Source organism: Culex quinquefasciatus, chromosome 2 (genome assembly GCF_015732765.1).
Source record: "Culex quinquefasciatus strain JHB chromosome 2, VPISU_Cqui_1.0_pri_paternal, whole genome shotgun sequence".
Classification (NCBI taxonomy): Eukaryota; Metazoa; Arthropoda; class Insecta; order Diptera; family Culicidae; genus Culex; species Culex quinquefasciatus.
This window is the reverse complement of record NC_051862.1, coordinates 154876458-154887681: the sequence shown is the minus strand read 5'-3', so window position 1 is coordinate 154887681 and position 11224 is coordinate 154876458. Positions and strand designations below refer to the sequence as shown.

At 46.1% G+C, this 11224-nt stretch overlaps 2 protein-coding genes across 2 annotated transcripts; one reads left to right on the top strand and one right to left on the bottom strand.

Annotated features, from left to right (window-relative positions):
- Positions 1-2145, bottom strand: LOC6036141. Its single transcript, XM_001846181.2, has 2 exons — positions 1611-2145; positions 1-1551 (listed from the first exon to the last, which is right to left on the bottom strand). The coding sequence occupies exons 1-2, from the start codon at positions 2005-2007 to the stop codon at positions 56-58; spliced, it is 1893 nt and encodes a 630-aa protein (XP_001846233.2). The 5' UTR covers positions 2008-2145; the 3' UTR covers positions 1-55.
- Positions 2146-9394: 7249 nt separating this feature from the next.
- Positions 9395-11224, top strand: LOC6036144. The gene is made up of 2 exons (XM_001846183.2): positions 9395-10098; positions 10178-11224. Exons 1-2 carry the CDS (start codon positions 9567-9569, stop codon positions 10984-10986), a joined length of 1341 nt encoding a protein of 446 aa, XP_001846235.2. The 5' UTR covers positions 9395-9566; the 3' UTR covers positions 10987-11224.

Sequence of the window (11224 nt, the reverse complement as noted above, 5' to 3'; positions counted from 1 at the left end):
AATATATTTTTTTTCAAAACTACCATTCACTCACCGCACCGCTCTCACGTTCTCATCAGCTCGCCTGCGCCTTCTTCCGCCGCTCCTTCGCCTCGAGCCACTCCTTCACAAACAGGTCGTACTGCCGCTGGCTTTTGCACACCACAATCAGCGAACGCGGCCGGCAGCCCAGCTCCTCCAGGTGTGCCATGCGCTTCTTGGTCGTCTGCAGGCTGTGCATCAGGATTCGCGGATTGAGCGCGATGTCGTGCGGTGAATAGCCCATCTCTTCGAGCAGGAAGTCGATCACTTTTTTGACCTTGGTGATGCGGACGTTCCGCACGGAGGGGGTTTTTAGGAAGATTGAGTTGGTGACGTCCCGGTCGAAGCCGAGCCGGCGGCCAAAGTACTCGACGATGGTTTCGTTTTCGCCGAGCAGGGCGCCGTTTTCCTTGGTGATTTGGAGGGACTTTTCGAGGACGGTGTCCGGGCAGCGGACCATCCAGGGCATGAGCTTTTTGCCGCGGACTTCGCGGGCACGGGCGATCCGTTCGGCTACGACGGCGGGGGAGTACTTGAAGGCCCACAGGTCGGCGAGGACGTCGTCGCGGTCCATGTGGGCGATGAACTGGTCGAGGTTTTGCATGAAGCTTTCCTTTGGGACGCGGAACATGAACATTCGGCGGGAGAATTGGGCGGCCACTTTGGCGGGTTCGATGCCGGCACGGTCTGCGAAGTGGTAGATTCGGTTGGTGCCGTTGGGGAGTTCCTCGTTGTTCATGGTGCGGACGATTTTGGCCACTTGGAACGGTTTAAGGGCGCAGAGTGGGATAAGGTCGTTTAGGTCGCGCAGGCCGACCAGCTTCTCGAGAGTGGCCACTTTGCTCGCAAGTTCTTCTTTCTTGGCCGCCAGCGTGGGCGCGTTTTGCAGGATCGTATCCTTCCGGATGTCCTTTTGCCACAGAAGTTCGATGTTGTCCAACAAAGGAGGGGCTCCTTTGGCGGCGTCAAACACGTTTTTAGCTTCCTCTTCCGTGCAATCCAGCACGCCCTCGATCCGCTTGAGGACATGGTTCTCGAACCACAGCTCCGTGAGGGCATCTTTAAAGCTGGGATCGGATCCCTTTTCAAGCACCTTTTCGAACGTCTGCTCCAGCGCAATGTTCGGAACTCGAATCATCCAAGGTTTGACCTTCTGCAGTGGGGAATTCTTCAGCATTTGCAATCGCTCAACGATCGACGAGCTGGCGTAGGCCAAAATGGACAAATGCTTCACCACATCCAGCGGTTCCAGGTGGCGCAAACAATAGTTCAAGTTTTGCTGAAACTTCTCCAGCGCCACCTTGTACACCCGGATGCTGGTGGCCAGGTAGCGCGCAATGGTCTCGATTTCCACCCCCGTTTTGGCTCGCAGATAGTAAAGCCGATTCCCGTGCTCGATGTTCTCCTTCTGAGAAATCGCAACAACATTCTGAAGCACGCTCTGCTGCAGATTTAAAAAAGGCGCCACGTGATTGATGTCCTCAAGAGCGTTCAAACCCTGCACAATTTGCAGCCGAGCCAGCAGGTCATCTAAAAAATAAGAAAAATCTTAAAAATTCTTCCCAAACCTCCTTCTAATCCACCCTCACCGGTCCCAATCGACAGCAGCTTCGGAAAGCCCAGTATCGTCCGCTCGCTAACGCCCCGCTCCAGCAGCAGCGCCACATTGTCCGTAATCGCCTTCGGCGGAATGTTCCGCAGCGTCTTCCGGTTCACCTTGTAAATCCGCTCCAAATCCTCCGCGCTGCACGGCATCAACCCGTTGATCCGCTCCAGCAGTTCCTCCTTGCGCCACAGGGCCGTCGCCGACTGGACGGCGGTCGCGTCTATTACGGTCTCCCCCGGCAGGTGCAGATCGTCGCCGCGGTTCGCCCGCACCGGTCCCGTCCACAGCCGATGACGCAAGCCACATGACGCGACGCGACCGAGCGAAAGGCCCGACAGCAGCCGGCACAGGCCGGAGCTGGTTTGGACTAGTTGGTACATTGGTGGGAGGAGTTGGGATCACTTAATTGAGCATTTTTTGGGAAAACACGTCGGAATTACGCGAGGAATCTGCCGAATCGATTTGAAAAAAAAAACTCGCGTGCACGGTCAGCTGGATGTACTCAAAATCAAGTTCAAATCCACTCAAAATCAAGTTCGGGTCTCGAACTGAAAATGAGTGGTTTTCTGAACTTGATTATGAGTGGATTTTTCACTCAAACGACAGTTCAAAAGCTGAACTGACGTTTGAGTAGTTTGGACTTGGCGAAGAAATGGTCAGCAGCAGTCAGCTTTTTTTCTAAGTCGAGGTAAGTTCAGTTCAGGAAGCGGCAATTTGTTTTTTTCTTTCCCGGAACGTTCCGGGTGTAGCAGAGGCCCATTTTCTCAGCTGGCGAAAATGGAAATTTCTCCGAATGGTTCGGAATGTTCAGTTATCCATTTTCCAGCTGGTGGAAGTGGCAAACTTGCTTTTTCTTTTCGGAAGGTCCGGGAGTTGTGATGGTCCACTTTTGCCAACTGGAAGAAATGTCAATCTACTTCCCTCTTGCTGAAATGGTCCGGGAGGATTGAGTGACCACTTTTCCAGCTGGCAAAAGTGGCAATCCAGTTCCCGCTGTGTCTCAAGATGCAAAAGCAAAGGAAAAACTTCCTCCTCCAACAATTTTTGCCCCATCCGGAATCCGGATTGTCCGGCAGGTACAAACTTGGCCGGATAAACATTTCATTCTTTGTTTTTGGAAGTCCGGAAGGTGCAAAGATCGTTGGAGGAGGAATGTATGTCTTTTGCTTTTGCATCTTCCAGACGGTCCGGAAGGTGCAAAACCGGACGAAGGTGAGAAGTCAACCTTTGTTTTTGGAAATTCCAGATTGGTTGGAAGATTCAAACGGAAATGAAGACCTTACTCCTCCAAATTATTTTGCAACTCCCGGACAATCCTTGTAGACTTTACGGATGGTATTATTTAAATTAATTTATATTTATTATATTTCTTAAATCGAAGCGGCAAACCCTTCATCACCAAATCCACCGGCCCCAATCGAATTCGGCTCAAGCAAATCGATTTCCCCGATCGGACAACCTCCAGCTCATTCCAATTAATCGCGCCCACTTAATCCGCGACAGTGACAATATCAACAACTACCTTCGTTTCCAGCAGCAGCACCGGTCCAGTCGACAGCGGAACACCAACCTTTTCCGCTTCTTGCTCTTCAGCGGCAGCAGCCGCAGCGGCCATCGCCCAGCAACTGCAGTCCAAGATCAACAACAACTTTCTTGCGAATTGGGGAGGCGCACGAATACTCGCTGTTTAACGATTCGAGTGGTGGTGCTGGAGCCGACGGAAGTGGCGCCGGAAATCATTACGGTGGTCTCTATGTCACCACCATAAGTCACGGTGTGGTTGGTTTAGGGCATCACGGGTCGTCCACCATCAGGCGTTGGAGGCGGGGACGGAGGAGGTAGGGATCGAGGAAATGGAACCGGCGGATCAAATGGTGTCGCCTAAGCGTTTGTGCTCGATAACGACCGCTGCAGGTTGGGTGAGATAGAGGTTATGTAGGTTCACGCAGTTTAACGTTTATTTTTTTGTCTTTGCTCAGGTACGAATGCCTTGGAAGCACAGCCGACGCCTGTACAAGCACCGGCGGTCAACAAGCTGGCCGCGGGTGAAAAACGTACGACACCTCACTTCAGCTGGCGCTGAGTTGACCTGGTGTTCGCAGAATCTCCGTTACGGCATGAGATGCCCAGAAATCGTTCCGTGTTTGGAAGGGGATTGGATGACTTGGCGGGACCGAGGGCGAGGACTTGTGCGCTTCACGTTGGCCTGACCAGTTCAGACGTTTGTCGGATGATGCTGCAACTGCGGATACTCGTGGTATCGATGACCGCTTTAGCATTTCGGTTCTCATCAGCTTCCGTAGGCGTAGACAACAGGTAAGTTGACAGAAATATGTCTATAAACTGTTCTGAATAAAGTTTCTTATTCATTCCTTTATTCCTCCAGATACTACGACAAGGAGCAATCCAAGATCCTCAAATTTTGGCCCACACGCACACTTCCGATTCGTCCTCAACGCACGAAGCGTCGGACGTAAACAGGCCAATATTATCATCAAAGCTCCGACGGCCGCCATAGCCGTTGAAGTGTTGAATGAGGGAGAAGTTTATGTTGACAAGGAGCACCTGAACGATCGATGCAAGCGCTTCCACGGAAGTTGCGAGAAACGCTGGAACGACCTAAGGGTGCCTCCGGCGAGCCACGATGAGACAGCTCGTCAAAAAGCTTATTCTGCAAGAAGTCACCAAACTGGTCGACCTTAAACATACCTTCCTAAACGACGCCGTCAAGTTCATCCTAGATAGAATATCGACGCTTGCCGCCGTGTCCAACAGCAGCGCCGGTCCAATCAGCAGCGGAATACAAACCTCTTCCGCTTCTCTGGGGGGTCAGCGTTAGTCACGGTGAGGTTGGTGGAATGCATCACCAAGTGCATCACTGAGGGCCGAACCACTACTATCGAGCGTCGGATGCCGGTTGCCGGTCAGCTCCAAATCATCGAGCAACTCGACGACACCACCTTCCGGAAATTCGCAACCCAGTCTGCGCAGCAACAACAACAGCATTCTCATCCGATGATCACATGCAGCGACAGATACAGCAACAACATCAGCAACAATCTCAATCTGGGCTGTACTCTTCGTCATCAAACTTCCAAAGCAGTCGAGTCCACCGCTGAGCGGGCTACCATCCGCCCCACATTTCAGGATTGAACCCGAAAGCCTCGGCCTTTTCGGCACTTCCACCTTCGCAGAACCATCAATGAGGCAGCGAAGGGAAGCAAACTGCCCTCGTCGACCCAGTTCGGTAACTTGTTCCACCAAAATCAATCTCCCGGACCGCCACCCTCAGGATCACACCCTGCCGCAGCAGTCGCATGCATATGTGGCGGAGGAAGTGGCAGGAACCGACCTGGCCCACCACTAATAGCGTGGAAAGGAGTACGATGGGAAGGCGATGGTGGAGGAGCAATTCAGCGGTCAAACAGAACGAGTCAGAAATGTAGTAATTCAATATAAATGCGTCTGGGAATAAAACAAAAAAAGCAAGATAATTGTTTCCTCAACCTTTATTTCCGAAATCAATCGTATTTAGTTATGAACAGGCTTTTTTAAGGCATTTAAAACAAAAAAAAACAAAAAAATCCCGGTTGTATCAAACTACTCATTTTGCAGTTCGAGCGCTAAACTTATTTATGAGTTTCAGCATTAAACTCATAAATGAATTCCTCCACGCATGGTCCAAAATGAGTGAATCGAACTTGATTTTGAGTACATCCAGCTGACCGTGTGAGCCGCGCGCGGGTTGAAATTCGAATGTTGTCTTTCAAACTAAAATCGTAAATAAACCCTTCGGGAAATTAGTGAGAGGGGCACTTGGGGTAAAATGGGTACATTGGATTTACCCAAATTTGATTTCACTGGGTTCTAAAGTCACATTTGAAAGGGTATTAATTTTAGGAATCTATTGCTATTGCTGTCCCGGTTACGAGAAATTCTGGCAGAGTTACTGAGTTCTGGCAGTTCTAGAATCCTGCTAGAATGATTCTAACAGGCCTGTCATAATTCTGTATAAGAATTTCGTCAGAATATTCTAGCAAAGCGCAATCTGCTGGAGAAACAGGCTAACAGTCCTAAAGCCCTATGTCAATTTTTATGTACAACCTTTTCTGTCAAGAATGGCCACAAAGTAGATTTTTCAAAATTGGTTTAAAAATTCAGCATGCTAGTGTTGTAAACCCTTTGTGGTCGATCAAAGGGTCATTTTGGCCAGAAAAATAAACTTTATCCACAGACAAACAGACGTGAAACTCTTTTCTATTCCATCGCCAACGAAAACGGTCAATTCAAATTCAAACAAGCAAAAAACATGGATGCCATAGTACCGCAACGAGACACGATCAAGAATGATGTCGCCACCGTACACTTTGACGTTTCTTGAATTGATTGGTTGTGTGTTTGAGCGCGGGATATTTTTGATTGCTGTTGCAGCAGAACTAGAACAAAAAGCACGAAGTATTGTGAAAATCAAAGGAAAAATTGCATAAGAACATCGTTTTGATCAAATATGATTCAAGTTTGCTGTGAAATGATACAGGAGTTTTTGATAAACTAAAAGAACTGTTATTTTGGGAGATTTTTGAATCCACGTTGCTCCAGCTTTACCTTATGAAATCTTGGACCGTTCCCTGACAGGATTGATCAGCGTGAACGTGGCCCATCTAATCTGCGGAAACCTTGGCCTTGGCTCAGCATTATTGTTGTTTTTTGCATGATCAACTGCGAAAGCAAAATATTCCTATTGAGATTCCCGTTAATTTCGCCACTCCGTTTAAAATAAACACAAAAGTATTTTTTCCTAGCTCCTCCTGTACTTGTTCACTTTAGCCAAGGCCTTTTGACCTGCCTTTGTCGCCCTGTACAAATGATGGTTCATGTCTGTTCCGGACCGCGGAGTGGAATCTGCTGCGGAACGTCGTACGAAAGAGGATACCACAATGCAATGTTTCTGGTGCAGCAACTGTTTAATTTGCATTCTTTGACGCCATCGCGTGGAACTTTGGCAGCATTTTCCCGATAATTTGTCTGATTCAAAAAAACTTACCCTCGAACATAACAATGTTTCATTACATAAACAACATACAAACGTCATTTTTCTTTTGTACTCGCCTAATCGGATAAGGGAAAGATGGTACACTCTTATGGTGGTTTATTGAAACGATGAGGTTTCCGCAACAGGACTGCAGATCGCGCTAGTGTGCAGCCCAATTTTGAATTTTCTTGTGGGGACGATAGATTTTTTGAAAAAATCAACTAAGATTCACGTCTGTTTGTCTGTGCTTTATCGTTGTAAACAATAATATCAGAAATTTAAGCTTAATTTTAGGACCCAAATGAAGCGAGAAACGGCTGGAATATTTAATTTCAATCCTCCTGTAAACTCGAAAATGCTCGTTTAGAGCAATCCTGATATTATTTAGTCGAATTCAGAATCATTGCATAGGAAATTTGTGATTTGTAGCAAATATTTCAACCACGTGGCAGCTAATTAGGGTTCGTTCAAAAATTACGTCCATGAATAGGGGAGAGGGGGGGGGGTCTGTGGTTTGTGACAGCCCATGTTAAAGGTATAGGAAAAGTGCGTGACAGGGGGGAGGGGGGGGGGTCCGAAAATCTCTGGACGTAATATTTGAACAAACCCTTATAAAAAATGCTATTGCCTACTCTATTGCCCAAAGTCCTCCTAAAAATTTTCCATAAAATCAAGAAAATTTTATCTTTCTCAAAATTTGGGTTTCTTTTCTAACCTAAAATATAATTCCAAAAAAAGTTTTTTCGCTATTTGAGATGGCGGCAACGATGGTGGCGTTAAGAAAAATAATAATAATAATTGAATATTTAAAAAAAACTAAATTGGGTCCTAAAATGAAGCTTAGATTGCTGATATTATTATTTACAGCGATAGAACTTATTTTTCTGAGTACAATGACCCTTTGTACGACCACAAAGAGTTTAAAATGGATTTTTAAATCAATTTTGAAAAATTAACCTCGCGTTCCTTCTTGACAGAAAAGCTCCTACTTGACAGCTCGTTCCAAGGGGACCATAGTTGATCCATAAAAAAAATGTTGTCTTGTCAATTTTTTTTTTGCATTAAAATAAAAAAAGTGATTAGAAATAGATTTTAATCGTGTTTTTTTTACCGTTGCAACCCCGCATAGTCATGAACTATATAACTACTTTATGACAAATAGTTACTCAACTATTTATCAAATGGTTTCTACTATTCATTAAATTGTAACCCAACTATATATGTACGATATATCAAACCATTAATTCCATTCCCAAAATAGTTTTGGTCGATTTTACTATATGAGAAATTAGTTGTTAGGCAGAAAACTATATGAGGTTTTCATACATATGTAAATATTTTTATAAACTTGGATTTTACGTCAAATAGTCATTGCCCAAAAATTGACTATTCCCTATATAGTTTCTGAAAAACTACTTTACCGACACTACTTTGCCGACACTTTAAAAAAGACCGCAAAAATGAACCCTACAATTGTTGTGATAACTACTTCGGATATAATCAAATTTGATTTTTAAGTTCTATCGATAGTTGGTGAATGTTTACCGCCATTATATGTGATGTTATTTACGTTGCTGCCGAACTGCTGCCGCCTTATCCGATTGATCTATATCTGTTGGTGGTTTTTCAGTGGTTTTGGTGACATGTTGTGTTAGAAGGAGCAAGCTCGGGGGCAAGTATTTTTCGATAAGTCCAAGTAGTCCAAACAATTGACTCATTTTATAGTGAACAGTAATAGTCCACCATGTAGTACACATATTTTTGGTGTATGGTAAGAACAGCATGCCTACTTTTTCTGGAATAGTGAAAGTCAATTTCATGAGCCCTCGTAACATTTTTCTTCTTTTGGGGAGTTTTCTGATAATCTGAGGAGAAGTGGGGGTGTTTAAGGTTCTCTATCATCCAGAGGAATCGACTGTGATCAATTTACTTGATAAAAGTTGAAATTTTTGTACCAATCGTTTAACATATAGTTGGATTATATAACAAACTGTTATTGTACTCCATACTGTTGAAATATTGTTTGAACTATTTGGACTTATAGAAATTTTTAATTCAAAATAGTATGGTGTATAGTAATTTTACTTCATGTAAGTTGACAAATTATTTGGATTATACAAACTTATCGAAAAAAATGTAACCGCCATCAATTGTGTTCTACTATAGCATTTATAGTAGGTTTTTAGTTCTTACAGGTTCTGACTATAAAAATCTAAAATCTGTGGAATTTTGCTATATTGTTCTCAATAAAGTTGATAAATTGTTTGAACTATTTGGACTTGTACATTTTTTCGTTGAGTCACGTTGTCTAAACAATCCGAACTGTTTAGTGTAAGGTTATTGTTTCCCAAATAGTTCAAAAATAGTTAGAATCATTAGATTTTCTTCAATAAAAACGTCATCATTTGACGATCAGTTTCGTTATGGTTTTGTATAGTGCCGTAACTATATGATAATGGTTAAGTATGTGGTAACTACATCTCTTTTAGTAGTAATATAGTTTGGACTATTCCCCCGATGGTTTTTGATTATGCGGGACATGTACATAAAAATTGAAAAATTGCCTTTTTATGTCATTTTTCTGTGAAGTGAATTCCTTAGCAGTTTTCACTTTCCGTGTACCCCTTCAGAAATCTACCATACAAACACCCCCGCGCCAATGAAACATTTCCGCGCAACGTTTCACTGTCACAACACCGCCGTAGTCCCACGTCAAAATCGCACAATCATTCCGCGATTTCGCATCAGTTTCCCTTTTGCTCTCTTCGATCACACTTGTTTCGTTTCGCCACACCTTTTTCCCGCGGCGCGCGGAGCCAAAATAAAGACAAAACAGTGCAAAATTCGCGGCAAAAAGAAAAAAGCTTTCAATTTTATTCTATTTACGGTCTCGAATCCGCGAGAACGATGGAGGACACAATCTACAACAACTTCAACGCGACCCGGTGCAACGTTTGCTTCACCCGCGCAACCGAGCACCGGCTGACTCTGGTCGGAATTAAGCTCCGGTATTGCAAGGGTTGCCGGCTGATTGGCTACTGCGGCGAGCAGCACCAGAAGGAGGACTGGAAGCACCACAAGGACTTTTGCCGCGTGGTGACGAAGGTGCTGACGATTCGGAAGATCGACCACATTCTGGACGTGCGGACGGAGTGTCCGCGCATCGTCGGGGGAACGCGGCGCGATCTGGAGTGCGCCATCTCGCTGGCCGAGTGCCTGATCATTTCGATGCTGCAGCGCAACCTCAAAACGCACGAGTACATGATGCTGCGCTTTCCGAACATTTGCCGGGTGTGTCTCGATTACGACACGACCAAGCTGAAGGCGTGCGAGTCCTGCCACCAGGTGCTGTACTGTTCCGAGGAGCACCGGCTGCAGGACGTGGACCGGCACGGCCGGTGGTGCCAGCTGTACCGGGTGAATCTGCTGCTCGATGCGGGTGAGTGTTTTGAACTGATGATTCGGCAAAACTTTTCAAACTAACCTTGATTATTCACAATCAAAATTCTCCCTTGCAGATTTCCCCGCCCGCCTCGATACGATCGGCTACCCGAAGCTTAGCCCGGCCCAACTTGTCGAGTTCCCCCGGAACTCGTTCGAGCTGGTCAACCGAGCGTACAACATGAACATCCCGATGGTGCCCAAGGCGGTCAAAGATTTCAACGATCTCAAGTTCGTGTCCAACTACTCGCACGTCAGCACCATTCTGTACGCGCTGAACGTGACCAACATGAACCTGGAGCTGCAGCAATCGTTGGTCATTTACGTGGTCGGCGTCGAGGAGGAAATTTCCTTCTTCGACTACAACAGCTGTTCGGTGATCTTTTCCTACGTGCCCCAGATCCGGCAGGTCGTAATTCACTTCATCGGACCGGAAGTCGGCTCGATCAAGGACGAAATCGAGCTCAACTACGAGGGAAAGCGCTCGATCAAGATGCACTACCACAAGGCACTGTTCCACTGCCTGGAACCGACCGAGCCGATGGACCGGCCGCAGATCATCGTGAGCTACAACTGTGGCTTCCACGAGCACATCGAGACGCAGCGGGACACGTGGTCAACCACGCTCGGTCGGCTCATCCGCTACGTCAACATTCCGATCGTGTTCACGTCGTACACCCGGGACGAGGCCTGCCAGGACTGTGCCATCATCTACAGCACCAGCAAGCGGGCCGCCAAGCAGCGCGATCTGGTCTTTGTCAAGCGCGCCGCCAACAACCCGTTCAAGGACTACAAACCGCTGCGCAACATCACCATCACGGACGAAAGCGACGAGCTGTACTACTCCAACGGGTACGTCTCGATTGTCATTTCCCGGATTCCCTAGAGAGAGAGCGAAAGCGAAAGAAAGAGAGAGAAACGATACGCACATGCCAAACACACACATTCCGTTTAGGCCATTGTTGCAGGTACAAACAAAAGTGGCACAATTTATTCATCGCATTTATGATTTTTAAATGATTTTTTTTTCTTTTATTTGGTAAAATTTAATAAATTATTGATGAAGGGCGATGATTCGATACAACAGTACTTGAAGGGAGCTAGTCAGAGTCGCACAAAAAAAA